At 31.1% G+C, this 17,899-nt stretch overlaps 1 protein-coding gene across 1 annotated transcript; it reads right to left on the bottom strand.

Annotated features, from left to right (window-relative positions):
* Positions 1-14,878: 14,878 nt before the first annotated feature.
* Positions 14,879-17,462, bottom strand: LOC111287461 (uncharacterized). The gene is made up of 4 exons (XM_022878047.2): positions 17,184-17,462; positions 16,496-16,725; positions 16,326-16,389; positions 14,879-15,938 (listed from the first exon to the last, which is right to left on the bottom strand). Exons 2-4 carry the CDS (start codon positions 16,681-16,683, stop codon positions 15,624-15,626), a joined length of 567 nt encoding a protein of 188 aa, XP_022733782.1. The 5' UTR covers positions 16,684-16,725; positions 17,184-17,462; the 3' UTR covers positions 14,879-15,623.
* Positions 17,463-17,899: the final 437 nt, after the last annotated feature.

Below are 17,899 nucleotides of genomic sequence, written 5' to 3'. Positions count from 1 at the left end.
CTTACTAAACTATTGGAAGATTTAATGACTTTCTTTTTAAAATTTCATAAAAATGTTTTCAAATAAAAATCCCACCAAATTATTAGAGGATGTGCATCGAAATAAAATCTTACTAAACTATTAGAGGATTTTATTGATTGTTTTCAAATAATTAATTTCTTAGAAAATACATTAATAAATTTGACAATAGAGCCTTTTCAGAATGGGACACTAGTCTCCATGAATAATCTTAAGGTGAATAAATTATTCTAAATTGCTATCAAATGATTGGAGTAACTTTAAGATCAACTTTTAGTAATTTAATTATTTGGTAAAAATACAAACATGTTTCAAGGCTTGGATAATATGAAATCAAACTGGTATCATCTTCTGGATGGGTGTTATGAGGTTTTTAAATCATTCTTACATGTAATCGAACTCTAAGACCTAATTCTGGTTTCTTAGACTAGAATCTACCTTTTAGAGATACCTAAGTCAATCTTGGGAGTTCTTTTTCAAATGAGACAAATTTAATTAGGTGACCAATTGCACATAAATAAAAAAGATTTATGGTGACTCCTAAAGTTATGTTTAGTTATAGGTCTACAGATATATACATTATGACACTTCTTTTTCTTTTTTTTTTCTTTTTTTTCTCTCTCGCTTTCTAGGCACTTCATTCTTTTTTCATGTTTTTGAAAATTAATTGTGTGGGGCTTTATTAACAAATAATTAATTAGAATCAAAACCTCATAAAAAATCTACCAAGCCTTTAATCCTTTAAAAATGAATTCAAAGTTAATATTAAAGGAAAATATGTAAAAGAAAATAACTATTCAAATGGATGAAAATGGAGATACTATGAAAGTGCATAAAAAGAAATTTGAGTAACCCTTAATAGAATTTCAAGAAAGTCATTTCCAATCAACCCTGGCCTATCTCATCATTTTGAGAATTACACCACTATACAATCTGATTTGGATTTGACAACTAACCTTCCTTTCTTATCAAAACTTATTAAGCCTACCCTAATAAGACTTTCAACCTTGTGCTTGAGCATAAGGCAACTTTCTATCGAGTGACCCATGTTTCCATCATAGTAATCACATGTAACATTGGCATCATACCATTTGAAATAAAAAGGTTTCAATGGTTCTAGATGAATAAATGATACCTAATGACTGTTAACGAGTTTTGGGAATAACTTAGCATATGACATAGGTATTTGGTCAATGTGACTTCTTTATTGTTGAACTTATACTTTCTCGAAACCACTTGTCTAGGTATTAGGTTTTAAAACCAGTTTAATAATAGGTGAGTAATAGGGGTTTAAAATATTGGATGAAAAATTGATGCCAATATCCGTTGATAGGTGTATGGTAGTTAGGACACTTGATTAGCCGAATGATAATAAGGGAACAGGTTGGGTATAGGTGGTAAGGAATGAAAATTTGGGGTGAAGGGCTTTCAATAGTAACTACATGGGTTTTTTACTCTTTCTTTCTAGGGACTAAGGTTTGCTTGGCACTAGATACCTTTTACCCATCAGTCTTGCCATTTTTAGTTGTGTTTTCAATCATCTCCCTTGATATTACTATTTCAACAAAGTTCTTGGTAGCATTATCCACCTAATTTATCATAGTAAAGTGCTTCAAAGTACTCACAAAAAGTATCCTAGTTTTTTTTTTTTTTTTGTTAATAGTAGCTAAACCTAAGCTATCATATCTTTCTATAGGTAAACAAATTCCTTGAAAGTATCAAAAGCCTTCTTTTCCATGTCTTGCAAGGTCAACCTATCCGACACCTTGTCTACCACATGTTTATATTATGCTATGAAGGTGCTAGCTAGATATTTCCATAAGTGAAGTTTATTTTAGTCTAGTTGGATATATCATTTTGCTGCAGACCTCATAAGACTGCCTTAAAAATAGTGAATCAATAACTTGACATCATGAGTATTGCTTGTCATCTTTCGTAGTACATAGAGATGTGTGCTAAAGGGCATTTGGTCCCACTATACTTCTAAAAATCAGAGAATTTAAACTTAAGATAAAATGACAAGATCGGGCACCAAACTTAGTTCACTAGGATTGACACTTCTATAAACATAATGCCTTTCTGATGCTTTCAATATTTTTTCCAACAGATCATACTTGTTTTTTTTCTTGAGCTTTCTATCAAATCTGATACCTTTTTTAGTTTCTCTTGCTCTTTAGGATCATCGAGATTAGTCACAATGATGGGGTTAAAAAGAGTAGACCTAAGGTTGAGATTTATTTAAACTAATAAGGGTATGATAGGAGTAAGAACATAAATTTAGAGAATTACTGGCAGTGCCTACATAACATGTAGATTTTGAACATAAGGATATATAAACCCAAGTGGATACCGTGGTTTTTCAACATTGTTTCTTCCTTTACCTCTTATGTTTCAACAACCTGTTTTTCTTTCAAAATTCTTGCCAACATTTGTTTTAATTCTGCAAACTGCCTAACCATATTTTGCTACATTCTCATAATTGTTTCCTTTATCTCTTTTTAGGCTTTTCCCACCATTTCAATCTGGTTAGTACTCTCACTCTCTATGATTTTTAGGGTGCATCATCCTTAAACCTTTTATCATGATGCAAATTTTATTATTGACCTTAAAAGATAAATCCAAAAAAATCTCCAATATTTAGGCAAGATTTTTGAAAATATCTTTTTGCTTCAAAGGTTTAATGAGAGTATACTTACAACCACCATTCTTTGTCTTAAACTAGCATACAAAATGTGTTCAAACAAATGATGCGTGTTATACATGTCAAGTTTTATTAGTTTTGTTTAAAAGGAAACCCTTTAAATTCCTTCATATATTTAGGTAAGTTTATTTGAATATATTCCTTTGAGCAATCAGTTGCTTCATTCTTAAAGCTTGTGCCTAAATTTCTCTTGATTTAATGTGCTAATCCTTGCCTCTAATTGATCTCCCATTTTTGCCTTTCTGACACCTAATTCTAAGATACTTTATTTTAAGGGTTTTGACTATAAGTCTATGGTATTATTCTTATTAATGAATGCCACAAAACAATTTCTAACTTGCATGAGACACCAAACATGTTTATGACTGCATGAGTATAGCAATGATGTCAAAAAATAACATGAAATGCGAAGATACCTAAGACAATGGATTTTCATATGTACAAAGCCCCATATGATAAAAATCACATCACCTATAAATGCGTATACAAGATATGCAATGTCCTATTACATGAGTGGTGAGGTATGTTCACATAAAGTGTAGTTTGTACAATGCATGTTTTATAACATCTTACCATTCGTGGATCCTTATAAATGCAATGCAATGATATACTTCATAAGTAATGAGATGTATATCAATAACTGATGTCACATACTTATTTGAGATATACTAAATATTATATCATGAACTCTATGGAATACCATGCATGTGTTATGCAAACTCAATGAAATTGACATCACCATTAAGATGTGCATGAAATATAATGTTTTTTTTTTCAAAATTTTAGCCTTATTCACACCATTATTACCCCTAAATACAGATAGTATCAAAGCATTCCTTCATGTGACTTATTTAGGATGATTTCTATAGAAGGTGTGGCATGGCTTTATCTAAGGCTGGCACCCTAGGATTCACTATATGCTAGGTTGGGAATTGACACATCTAAATGTTCTCAAATTGTTTCTCATATCATTGTCCGTTAAAAACTAATGAGGCACCCTGATCCTAACCCATTACAAGCTTCAAATGGAAATGGTTCAATTTGTGTGGGAGTGTTTTACTAGCCATTGAGGAGGTTTACACCTCACGTGAGTGTAGCTACTTTACTTTCTCCTAAAAATGGTTAGAGCAGAAGTTTAGAGCTTATGCATGCAATGCAATATGAGTGTGTATGAAGGAACATACAAACCTTTCACATTTTCCTAAATTACCTTTATCCTAAATGCCCTACAATTATTAAAAATATAATAAAAAATAACAATTTATGATAAATAACATAACTAAAATATGGATGAAATGTAAAACACACACAATTTTTTTATTTACTTTTTTTGAAACAAAAAAATTAAAATACAACATATTTTATATCTTTTTAATTTTTTAATTTTTCAAAAATTTTCACCTTTTAAGAAAACAAGAAAATTGAAATCAAGGAATTAAGATTAAACACTAATTAGGACCATTAAACCAAAATTTAAGATAACATGCAATCAATCTTTAGCTCGATTCTCTAAGAATGTGTCCAAATGGAGTCTCCAAGCTATCACGATATACAAGCCTAAAAAACTCGATTGCTAGACTTGGGGAATGAGGAAAAACATGACTAGATATCTTTTTTAATAAAAATCAAAATAAAGAATTGCCACTAATCTTTTTTAGGGTATGATTGACCACTAGAAAATTTTATCCTTTTAGTAAAACATTTAAAACAAGTAAAATATTATAAAAGAACATTTTGTGGTCTACGAAAACAATGATGGGTCTAAGAGTCGATTATGCATAGGGAAGGAATAGCACTCATACACTCACATCGAAAACGGTACCAATTAAATGCATGTTACCCTTAGATTTTGGTGAAAAAAATGGTCCCAATTTAATGTTTATAAACTAATTTCATTCTTTCATTTGTTTATTCCAAAAACCAAAATTCTTATTTTTTTTCTTTTTCGAAAACAAATAATTATTTATTTATTTATTTTGAAGGCAAATTAATTTTTTTTGCCAAAATGAAAAAATCCTAAGCATCAGGACACTTCTTTCATTCTCCATAATTTAGGTAAAGTTTCAAAGACATCTTTAACTTAGAAGTTTTCAAAATGCCCACAAAGACCAAAATGACACCTTGTATAAATGATAATCATTAAGAATGCCCCTATATTTAGGCTAAATCTTCAAGCCCAGGATTATTTGAGATGTCATTTTATTCAAGATAATTTTTTCTTTAAAAAATTACTTTATAAAATATATCCATGGAATGCATGAACATAACAATAATATATAATGAATGTATGACAATTAAAACATGAAGGACAAAGTATAAATGCATGACAATTTAAGAATACATGTAACAACAAAATAAACTTAGATGCAAATGCATGAAAGGGATTAAGTGTTGCTTTTAAGGTTTAAGGTTAATTTAGGGTCTAGGTTAGGGTTTTGGTTTTAGGGTTTAAGTCTAGGGTGTGGATTTAAGGTTTGGGATTAGGGTTTAGGGTTTGGATTTAAGGTTTGGGATTAGGGTTTGGGGTTTGGTTTTAAGGTTTTACAGTTTTAGGTTTAGAGTTTGAGCTTTGATTTAAGGTTTAGGGTTTAGGTTTATGGTTTAGGTTTAGGTTTAGGTTTAGGTTTGTGGTTTGGGATTTGATGTTTGGTTTTAGGATCTTGTATGGTGGTTGCATGGTGGTTTGGGGTTTCATGGGAATGCATGTGACAAGAACAAGAAGAATGACATTAATGAAAATGCAAAGTTTGATACATGGAAAATGCATGACTATGGTAACAAACTTATTGCAAACTTAGGCATATTAAAAACATATTACAAACTAAACATGCATGCCATAATACGGTCAAAATGAATCAAACATCAAAGGTTTTAAAAATTTAAAAACATGTTCCACTATTTTTTTTTTTAAATTCATGTAAACAAACATAAGACCACTAAAAAGTCTTCTAATCCAACACTTTTATTCATTGAAAATTTAATCAAACACATAAAATACTTGATGAACAAACCAAAAACATATTCAAACAAGTAAGATAGGAGCAACATTTGGCCATGAGTAATGAATGAAGGTTTTCCCAATTTTCCAAAGCTTGGGAAAGCTTTGCCAAACAATCCCATGGCTTCCCAAAATATGCTACTATTTATATTTAGCTAAATCATCCGTGAAAAATTTGTAAAGTCATCATATAAAGACACTTGTATCATGAGAGGGATTTTATCAAACATGTGGTAAACTAAATAAAGAGGAATCTATAAAAATAACTCAAACATTATACATAAACCACTAAACTAAACAACATACATGCAAATAACAAGTAAACCAATAATCCAAACATCCATATACATAATCTAAAGCAAAAAAATCATCCAAAACAAGCTAAGGGAGGTTCGATCATGGGAAGTATAGAGGTTGGTTGAACCTGTTATAAGCATTGTAATGGTAGATTTGTTTTTTGTTGATTGATTCTTTTGGTTTTAATATAAACTACTATTTAGTTGGATGAAATCTTGATTCAAGCTTGGATTAAAAGAGATGAAAAACTATGGATTTTTTTAAGAAAAACAAAAAAAGTAAAGGCTAAATGATATGAAAATTATGAAAAATGCAAAGAAAAACAAGTAGTAGAAATTATATCTTCTCTAAGCTTTTTTAATTTTTTTCTATTTTTTCCTTTTTTTTTTTCACGCCATTTCTACTTCTTCTCTTTCAGCTCTTAAATGGTGAGAAAAAATCACATGCAAGTCAATAATAGTCCTTGACAAAAAATTCATCTAATATCTACCATTTCTCTCTTGTTTATTTTGTAAGGAATCACCTTTCACTATTAGATTTAGCCTTTTAAGATTATCCCATGGCTTAGAATGTTCATGGTCAAAGTTTGAATTTTTAATGCTATTAAGACTAAGTTAAAAGAATATTTTACCCCCTATTAGAAAATTTTCTCTTTTAATGTAATTTTCTTAGAGAATTGTGATCTATTTGTCATTTTTATGATTTTAAAGCACCAAAAATCTTAAAATAATATAAAATATGATCTAAAAATTTTTGTGAAAACTCAACCTTGAGAAGGTCAAATTATGAAATTATCCCTTAGGGCCATTTTAGTAATTTTATACCTTTTGAGGTGTTATCAAGGTTTTAATATCCCAAAAATCATAACATAATATGAAAATATGATCTAGAGCGTTTTGTAAAAAATCAACCTCAAGAATGTCAAATTATGAAAATATCCCTAGGGATATTTCAATAATTTCACACCTTTCTAGGTGCAGTCATAATTTTTAATGTGCCTAAAATCATGAAATAATATAAAACCACGATCTAGAGCATTTCACTAAAAACCAATCTCAGGAAAGTCAAATTACAAAAATATCTCTAAGGGTATTTGGTAATTTTATACCTTTCAAAGTGCAATAAAGGCTTTTGATGCATCAAAAATTATAAAATAATATTTAAATGTGAATCAAAAGTTTTCACAAAATCCAACTTCAAGAAAATCCAATTATGAAAATACCTTTGAAGGGCATTTCAATAATTTTATCTTTTCTGAAATGCAATGAAAATTTTTGTACATTAAAATCACAAATATCATTTTCAAGCCCTATTAGTCCCATTTTGTTATGAATTTTTAATATTGACCAGAGTTCAATCCGGTTTGACTAATTTTGATCAATTTTAATTTTATTTGAACAAGTTTGACCTTGGGATATTTTGAGTCGAATTGGTCCTAAATCGATTTTAAAAACTTGTCAAAATTCAAGAAATGTTAGATTTGAATCGGATCAGATTTTAAGAGCATCATAAATGGCCAGATTATGCCTAGGTAAATTTAGGTGTTTACATCCTCAAGCAAAACAAAATTGAGCAAGAATCATCATTACCTTTCAATGCTTCATTCAACATGAATGCCTCATGGATTGATTAATGGATATAATTAAGGTAAAATCATGAACATGTGCTAATCTACAAAAATCAACCTACGTGTCTTCCTAACTATGGTTCCAAATATAAGCATTACATCTCTCAAACGTTGCATCAAATCTAATGATGTAATATAAAACATGAAAATTCAAAAACAAAGATCACTAAAGTGTGATCAAGTTTCATATATTTGCTTATCACATCTCTCTTTACTAATGTAGATAAACAAATGACCAATTATCATTTACAACTTTATAAGCTTATAATGTAAGGCTAGGGTCAATGTATGGTAAAAAATATTTTATGCTTAAGTACCCTAACACATGCATTACTTTGTCTAGGATCATTCAATGTTGAGCTTTCAATGGGAAAAAAGTTTAAGCTTGTCTAAATACTCACCCCCAAACTTAGTTTTTGCATACTTTTTTTCTTTACTTTTTACCACTTTATTGTTTTTCTTTTTTTTTCTTTTTGGTTTTTCTTTTTGTTTTTTCATTTTTTCTCAAGTTCCACCCTTCTTCCTTAATAATGCATAACTAAAAAATGATGCATAAATATCCTAATGCACATAGAGTAAATGACCAAAACATAGGAAATATAAGAGTAAAGGCTTGGGTTTGTAATGTGGTTTCAAAACAACAAAAGGTATCATTAAGCTTAAAAGGGGTGATTATAGAAGAATTATGTCAACGTTAACTTGAAAAGGTTCAGTTGGTCTAAGGATGGCTTATATCATTTTTCTAATCATGTGTCCTCTAATATGTCACCTTGAGTGATGATTAAAGTAAATTTTAGAACATGAAACACAACTTTAAAGACCAATGAAAAAAATATCTTATGCTCACATAATCAATCACTAGATAAAATTACAATGCAATGATTAAAATATTAGCTCATAAATGAAAACTCATACTTAAAAAGTCACTAAACCTAAGCATCATCTCATATTTCACACAATATTCAATCGTTTCCTAAAGCTATATTCATTCTCAATCTCTACCTATTATTGGCTTCACGAAAAACTAATAAAAGAAAACATACTAATGATTCAAGCTACAATGAGTTAAGTTCAATTTCAAGGCAAACTTAAGAAAAATTCAAAAAGTTTTTACAAAAATTTTGAGCAATTTTTCCATAATAAAGAGCACATTGCCCTCAATGTGTAAGCAAAACAAATTAAAGCATAAGAGAGGAACAAAGGAACTTACTTATCATTTTGGAAGCATGGTGACTAAATTTAAAGTGCAAGTACAGCTGAACCATGTTTTGCTCCTAGCTCTAAACTTTCAAGCTCTTATTTACCTATAAAACAAAAGAAAATATCTACAACAACAACAAACATTAATATTTACAAGAAAATCTAAACAAAAGCTACATAATAAACAAATGAAAATAGCATGAAAAGTTAAACTTGGGTTGCCTTCGAAGAAGCACTTGTTTAAAGTCAACAACTTGACTTTCACTAGTGTTAAAGAATCACTCCACACTTAGTTTTGGCATCTACCCATTTTATTTTTTTCCTTTGCACCAAATATGTAATGACAATCTATAAATGAATGTGGAGCACTAGGGTAGATTCATATCTCAACTCTATGAACAATCTAAGCAGATTGCAATATGGACTAATAAAAGGGGTCATTGGCTTCAGTACCAATGATAAGGGTACCAACATGGAGAATATGGGTTTCAACTTTAAAATCTCCATGAATGGTATAAGTCAAGTGAACATAAAGGATAAGAAGTCAAAGGTATCAAACAAAGAATTAAAGATTGGGGAAATTTCTAAGTAAATATAGAATCCCTCTATAATGTCATCATCTAAATCCTCTACATTATCAACTTTTAACCTTTCTTTCAAAATTTTTTCTATTTGATCCTCATTCTTTTTCATTAGGCTCATCAAAGTTGGTAAACAGTGGGTTTCAACCAAATGCATTTGCAAATCATTATACATTGAATTCTTAAAAAATAAAAGAAATGGCATGGGTGAACTATAAGGTCTAATTTCTTGTTGACTAAAACCATTGCTAAGACTTTCTTGAAAATCAATGTAGGGAACTGATCCATTCTCTCCAAAATCATTGTCATTTTTTTCTTCCATGAATGGTCTATCTTAAGGAAGCTTAAAGAGTGAGGTGTCTAAAGCTTCAAATATAGGATCATGAAATGAAAAAGCTACTTGACAAGTTCTTTGCTAATAAGTTCTTCCTCATCCTTAAACTTAATACTAGATTTAAAAAAGAATGTGTCTAATAAGCTTGCCTTATCAACACATCTATCTACCTCATACATCTCCAAATAATTAGGTAAGTGATTGATTGTTTTATTTTATATAAAGCTTGCAAGTGAGCAGATTAAGTAATAAAGTGAAGTATTCTAAGTATCATATCCTGAAGGATTATAAAAAATAATATTAGGTAGTTAACAAGTAGTAAAGGTGAAAGGCTGAGATGTTATATCTAAACAGGTGAATACTTAGGGTTTTAGGGTTACAGGGTTTAAGTAGACATGGATCAAGTAAAGATTAAAGGTGATGTATGAAAGGGTTCTAAACTTCACCAACTATCACTTGGGAAGAAAAGATTAATGCCAACAACTAATCCTAAAGCCAAAAATTAAAAGATTGCAAAGTAAATAAAAATAGAGTAGTAACCAAATGCTTGTAAAAAAAATAGAGATTGTATGAAAACAACTTAAAGAACATGAAAAAAAATAGTGATGATCGAATCTTGCAAAGTAAAGAAAAGAAGTTGGATCTTGGAAATAAAATGGTTTGCCGAAATTAAAGAAAACAAGAAACAAGATTTTGTGAACAAGAAAACAAGAAAAGAGATCTTTGAATGAAAATACTTGTTGATTGAAAAAGATTTAAAGAACAAAAAGTTGGTAATTGGCAAATCTGTCACTTAAGCCAATATCTTACTAAAAGATATAAAGAAATAAAAAAAGTTAGAAACTAAAAGAAAGAAGAGAATTGAAGAAAAGAAAGATGAAACAAGTGAATGGCCATGCCTATTTATTGGCATAGGTTGGGCCAAAGGTGTAGGCTTTACAAGTGATTGAGTTTAATTCAAAAGCTAGGAGATAAAGCTATATCTTAATCCTCAATGTTGTATACAAAAGTCAAACTCTTCATTCTAAGAAAATTAACCAAATAGCACCTAAAAGCATGATATAAATTGCAAAAACAAAAAAAAATTAAACAAGGTAACTAATAGATCTAAGGAGATAAAGAAGAAAGAAAGCCAAAAAAATGGCTAAAGTGGAGAGAAGTCCTTGCCAAACTGGTTACTCAAAACTGAAATGGCACTGTCACTTGCATCCAGCCAAAATTTCCAAGCTTGATCTGGAATGCTGTGGTGTGACTTTGAAGCTGAATTTAAATTATGTTGTAGCTCTATGACTTAGGAAACTATAGAAAAATTTTGAGTAAAAACAATGAAGATTTGATAGAAATATCATCCAAAAATCGCAGGTATGTCAAAACTAGCAGATTTAAAAACAGTTTTGCATACCAATAAGAAATCAGTAGATTAGATCTAGAAAATGAATTTAAATGAAAATTTTATTGAAAGATTCTGAAAGAGTATTGACAAACACTTACGAAACAGTAAAATTGCAATGAAATTCAAAGGAAAAATGCTGAAAATAAAGTTTTTGGAAGCTAAAAAAATGTCAAGTATAAAAAGAGCAGGAAAGTAAAGGAAAAAAAATTTAAATCATAAACAAACTCTCCTTCTATGGCCAGCCCTCTCCCCATATTTATAGGCAGAGAGGAGGAGCTTAAAGTCTAAAAAATTCCAGAAAAGATCTCCAAGCATCGGGCTTCTAGAGCTTTCTTTTTGCTGGTGCACAGCCGGTGTGCTAATGCTTGGCTGCTTTCAATAGACTTCAACAACTTTGCAAGGTGAATTCCCGTGGAATGGCTGGTCTAATGAGTAAAAGTATGGACCAATCATAGCTCTTGAATTTGCCACATCATCCCCTTGCCTTGGTGCTTCTTGAACTAGCTTGAAATGCCTTGAAATTTTTGGTCCTCTATGCAACCATGCACCAATGTGTTTTGCATCTATCATATTTTTCATTTCTTCATTCTTTTTTTTTTTTTTTTTGCAAAATTTTCAATCATTTTATGAATATATTTATCCTAATTTTACTAAAAAAATAACTATGAAAATAATACTAAAAAATTATGTAAGGAAAATAAAAAAAACTCCCAAATGGTCAATTTTGCATATTGACACTAATTTAGGTCACTTGCACAAATTGCACCAAAAATCCTTCAAAAATGTATTAAAATTGACCAAAATTCTTCATTTTCTATAATTGCACCTATACTTCAGATAAATATGCATTTAAGAGTATTTTTGCCAAAAATGCTAAAGAATAAGTCAAAATATTAGTCAAATTGCACTAAAAATGATCATGAAAAAACTAAAATTTAAGTGCAATTAGATGAAACAATTTTAGGATTATATACAATAATGCGATGTGTGCTAGATGAACAAAGGTTCCTTACACAGAGCTAGGAGACTATCACCATAGGCTTTATTGAAAGGTTGTCTCAATCCCTTAAATATAATTGTGTGTTGGAGATTATTGATAAATTCACTAAGTATGCTCACTTTTTACCTCTTTCACATCCATACACAACTTTAGACATAGCTCAAGTATACCTTGATCAGATTTACAAGTTACATGGTGCTCTTAAAACCATCATTTCCGACAAGGATAAAGTATTTATCAACTCTATCTGACAGGAGTTAATGCAACTGTTAGGTACCAAAATATAGCTGAGTATGCCATACCATCTTAAAATGGATGGCCAGTCTGAAAGATTGAATCGATGCCTGTAACGGTACCTTAGATGCATGTGTTTTCTGCAGCCGAAGTCATGGAGTAGGAGGCTCACTAGCTAAGTTTTGGTATAACACCAGCTAGCATATAGCTTTTAAAATGACTCCTTTTCAAGAAAGGGACAGATGGAGTAAAATGTTGATTGATCAATTAGAAAAAGCACAGCATTGGATGAAGGTTTATGCAAATAAACGTAGGACGAAGTGAGAATTTAAGATAGGAGATGAAGTTTATCTTAAGATACAACCTTACAAGCAAACTACTTTGGCAATAAAGAAGAACCTTAAACTTTCTTCTAGGTATTATGGCCCATATCCTATAGTTTCTAAAGTTAGTCCAGTTGCTTATAAGTTGCAGTTGCCAGTTTCTGCTAAGATTCACCTAGTTTTCCATGTGAGCTTGTTAAAAAAAGAAAAAATTGGTCTTAAGGTGATACCAAGTATATCTCTTCAAAATGTGACAAATGAAGGATAGCCAATGGTTTACCCTATTGTTGTACTAGATAAGTGCATTGTTAAAAAAGGTAATCAAGCTGTAACCTAGCTACTCGTGGAATGGATTAATTTGGGTGGGGACAATGCCACATAGAAGGATTATTCAGTTTTAAGTACACAATTTCCAACTTTGATCCTTGGGGGCAAGGATTCACTGTAAGGGGAAGTAATGTGATGTATATGAATGATGGTGCGAGTCAACCAAAGGGTCAACTAGAAGAGACGCATACAGCAATTAAAGCTGCAGATACGTAGTTAGTTACGGGAGTTGAGCTAGCAAAGCAGCGTTGGGATTGCTAAGTTTGTTATTGAAGCTGACCTGGTAGAACAAGATTTGCGTGATGATAGAATTTATTAGCTGTCGTATAACTAAATCCTATTAGTCCATTGTTATAGTTTTGAAATTGAGTGAAGTTGTTAGATAAATAAGACAAAAGTTTAACAAGAGAATCATCAAGAATGAAAATTGTTCTCTTTTCTCATTCTTTTTTTTTCTTCTTTGGTCTCTACCTCTCATTTTCTGCTACTATAATTTTGCCAAACAACATTTCCTTTTAATCATTCATATTCTATTACAAATTGTTCCTTATCCAAACAAGTACAGATACAGAGCTTTTTTTTTTTACTCAAGTATTTGAAACGAATAATCAGGTTCGGTACAATTGAGTTCGAATACCAGACGGGTAAATTATTACTCAACCGAAAGTCACCTAGTACTCGACGAATATTTAAAAACCTTTACATCCCTAACTATAAAATCATTTTTTTATCATTTATCCTTTTCTTCCTTCTCTCTTATAAATCATCATCCACTTCTCTCTCTATTCACTCTCTTTCTGCCCCAACCGCCTAAACTGCAACTAGCATGCTCATTGTCGATGATTGTTCCCTCTTTCCTTTTTCTCTTTTTTTTTTTTCTTCTTCGCTTTTTGTTCCTTTCTTTTTCATTGCATCTCTCTCTTTGGGATCTAGTACTATCACCCCCCTCTTTATATTTCTATGATCGGTGCTGGTAGTCCCACTAACGATGACCCCAACTTTCTATCTCTTTCTTTTTCTTTATTCTTTTTCCCTTCCCAAAAAAATCGTTCACTAAAATCACAATACTAATCTCTTTAAACCTTTGTTTTTTTATTTTTAGCTTTTTTTTTTAATTTTGATTTTTAAAAAAATATTTTAATGGATTTTTAGGATAAAATTTGTTGAATAATTTATGATTTTAGAGCTTCAATTTCAGATTTTTCATTTTGAGATTAAATTTTAGTTCATTCAAAAATTTTCTCCAAAAACTTTAAGTTTAAAAAATATACTCGGATATTTGAGGTAAGTTCAAGTTATTCATTATCCATCAAATACAAAAATAAAAATAAATACAAACAAGTATTATCCAATTGATACAAAAACGAAAACATATACATCTTAGTAAGATACAAAAAGTATCACGTCCGTCAATCCATTACCATCACATGCGTTAGTACGGAGTGGGTAATATTTCATGTTTTTGTTTAAGGGTTTTTTTTTTTTTTAATATTTTAGCCTAATAATTATTATTACCTACCACAAAAAGAAAAACAAAGAGTAATTTATGCAGATAACATGTCACTTATAATTATTATATTATAATAATTAATCAATTAAAATTTATAATTAAATTAAATTTATTAAAATTTTATATAAAATTTATATTTTATAAGAAATAAATTTTATATAATTTTTTATTACGATTATATAATTGTAAAATTGTAATAAAAAATTGTTAGTGGAATACAATATGATGCTTGTCTGGTAAAAGAAAAAGGTTGATGAGATAAGTGGACCGTGGAGGATCATCGGATTTGGAACGAAAGACCTTCGACAATTTTTGCATACACTAGATGAGTCGAATAACTACACAATAACTCTCAGATTCCTTCATCTTTATTCACGTTGACAAAGCATAAAGTTTTAGGATGCTCGTTGCCCATATTAAGAGAATACTGACAAAAAATCAATCCAGTATCAGCCTTTCCAGGCTCCATCATCGATCCATACTAACTGGCGTGATCCATAAGCAAACATCAATACCTCGCAGGATATAGCTTTATGGGGATTCCAAATGCAAAACACAACAAACAAACTAAAAAGTAAAGACAGAAAGAGAGACCGAAAATAAAAATAAAAAAAAAATTTATACAAACTGCTTAAATCACTCAATTACCCGCTTGATTTTGTACAGATTTCTCTCCATAAGCCGCTCATTGTCTCATCGAAGCAACAACGACCTCGAAAATCAAACCTAAAAGCAATATTTTTTCCTTCCTGACTTGACACTCTTACTAACAAAACAAAAACAATACAAGATTTAATGGCCATCGACCCCAATTCATCTTCTGACATGGTTTCTAATCATCACACCACACATAAACAACGCCTAAGTCCTTATTTTTGTTGAAGAAACTCACTTACTTGCAACACATCTTCATTCATTACATGCAAAGGACCTTCAAACATATTTACACCAAGAAAGGATTCGTCAGATTTTTTTTCTTTTCATACAACTTAAAAATTCCCCTCCGTTTTAAAACTGATTTTTTTAAGCTCCTTTTTTTTTTTTTTTTATCTATGTACACTTTGTGGATCGAAATGGGTTCTAAGCCAGTGCAGGGATGCTGCAATTTCGCCGATCCCTGTCAAGGCAATCAAACCCCTCGACTCTCACCGCTGGTTTGTTACCAAAATTCGCTCGAATACAGCCTCCTTTCCTTGAAGAGGATGATGGAGACGACGAGGGTAAGCCCGAAGGAGGTGGGATCGGAGATAGCGGTGACAGTGGGGTGATGATCTTCTCATCCCCAAATCGAGCATCCTGTATTAATGGGTTAGCTACTCTGCTCGGCGGCGACCCACAAAAAAATGGGGGCGACGACGCTACTTGTGTACAACTTTGTTCCACTCCACAACCACCCTGTTAAATTCCAAAACCAATAATCATAGTAAATTTTTTTTATTATATTTTGCTACATAATCATAGTAATTTTTTAATAAGAACCAATGCACTAAAACGAGAAGTTCGAAGAACCAAAACTCTATACATCTAGAAACTCTTTAGTTGGCACAGCGACAGCTAACTGTTTTTCTCGTACGCGAAACTAACGGTTAAATTTTTAAATGGTCCCCCAAATGGCCGATGGAAAATACATTTCTCGCATCGAGAGGTCGCCATTGTTTACAGGACCAAAGCTCAGATTTTTTATAATTTATAGAATATTTTATTGGTAGGAACTTTAAAATTACAACTGGTAAATAAGTTCGAAATTTTTTAAAATAAATAAATTAAGAGAAAGAAGCATACCTTTGTAAGAATCATATCCAAAAAATCACTCCCTGCTTTTGAATCACAATGCTCCGCTTGATGGCTGAAAAACATCAAACAAATTGTTATTTCTCTGTTTTATTTAAAAAAGAAAAGAAAATAAAAGGGGAGGGTAAAAGTTCAAGGGCATAGAAAGAAGGAAAAATCACCTAAGTTGCCATCTGAGGGACCTAACAGGGTGTTCGTTGACGGAAGCGTTTATGATACCCAAACGACGTGGTTTCGGGCAGACCATAACCTCTCTCCGATCCGAAACCATAACCGAAACCGAAAAGGAGCTCCGCATCTCCTCACGGCTGCTTCCAATGGCTCTTTGTTGGATCGCACACTGCTTCATCTTTTTTCTTTCTACGTTTTTTTAAATTAACAATTAATTTCCCTGTTTAACATAAACAGATGCATAATTAATCAACGTCTTAAATGGAAACCAAAATTTAACTGTAGGCTTTTTCTGTTTTTCTTTTTAAGATTAAAAATATAAAATTATTTTAAAACAGTTCTAGATCCACAGATCTACTCAAACAAAAATTTTAAAAAAAAATAGATACAATTGCAATTTGAAGCCAAAAATATAAATAAAACTAGCGCGTATTTCATTTCTTCACAGATCTACTGAACCTTAGAAAAGTTACGTACAAAGAAAAATTAAGCTTCAATTTTCTAAAATTAGATTTCGGTAATGAAATGATGCAGATCGATGAAGAAAATAAAGGAAATCTTGTAAAGACGTTGTTCGAACAGCTGAAATTGGAAAAAGAGAAGGCTGTCGCTTCTAAAAGGTCCCAAAAAAAATCTGAAGCAAAGAGCTGATGGAGAGGAAGAAAGAGAGACTGATACCTTAGCTTTAACTGTACAGCTCCTTTGAGAAACTCTGCGTGTGTGTAACAAATATAAACAGAGCACCATATAAAAAAATTGAAAAACAAAAGAAAAAAGAAAAAAAAAGGACGTTGAGATGTTAGGCGAGAGAACATAGGATAGTAAAGGAGAGGTCCCGTTTGATTTATAGAGGAGAGAGAGGATTCAGGAGAATCACATAATTTGAAAAAATTAAAAAGAAAAAGAAAAGTCGTCCATAAGGCAACAGCACAGCCAAAGGATAGAAACAGAAAAACAAAAGAAAGAAGGAAATGGCAGGAGCCTGCAAACTGCTGCAAGACAACAACTGCTCTACAGTCTTTGTCGTGGCCATTTATTTATTTTTTATTTTGATGATAAAATATTAATTAATTATTTTTTGGAATAACACGAAGGCGGTGCCTCCCGCTAAAAATATCCAAAGAATCAGAAACCGATTTTTATTTTTAATGTCTAATTTAGAATATCAACGAGCCAATTACTAATTTACCACCCAATTACCGACCCAAACCGACTTGCTTTGTATCGTGGGCTTTGTAGATCCAAAGCCGGGTAGCCGTACGATTTTGACACGTGTCCCTTATCGGCGTGAGCATGGTTTTTTCTTTCTCACTTTTCATTTTTATTTCTTTTTCGGGTAAAATGTATGTAGAGGTCGTAAATTGGTATGAATCAATTATGGACAGACGCGAACG

This window comes from Durio zibethinus, chromosome 4, assembly GCF_047325235.1.
Source record: "Durio zibethinus cultivar Kanyao isolate XHJ-2024 chromosome 4, ASM4732523v1, whole genome shotgun sequence".
Lineage (NCBI taxonomy): Eukaryota > Viridiplantae > Streptophyta > Magnoliopsida > Malvales > Malvaceae > Durio > Durio zibethinus.
Note: the sequence above shows the minus strand (reverse complement) of the source record. Positions and strands in the feature narration are given on the sequence as shown.

What these genes read in the sequence shown, in the direction of transcription:
- LOC111287461 (XM_022878047.2), bottom strand. Translation starts at nt 16,683, where the DNA reads ATGAAGCAGTGTGCGATCCAACAAAGAGCCATTGGAAGCAGCCGTGAG. An exon ending in TCCCTCAGATGGCAACTTAG is followed by an intron (nt 16,390 to 16,495) that starts GTGATTTTTCCT and finishes GATGTTTTTCAG; the next exon opens with CCATCAAGCGGAGCATTGTG. An exon ending in TGGATATGATTCTTACAAAG is followed by an intron (nt 15,939 to 16,325) that starts GTATGCTTCTTT and finishes GGAATTTAACAG; the next exon opens with GGTGGTTGTGGAGTGGAACA.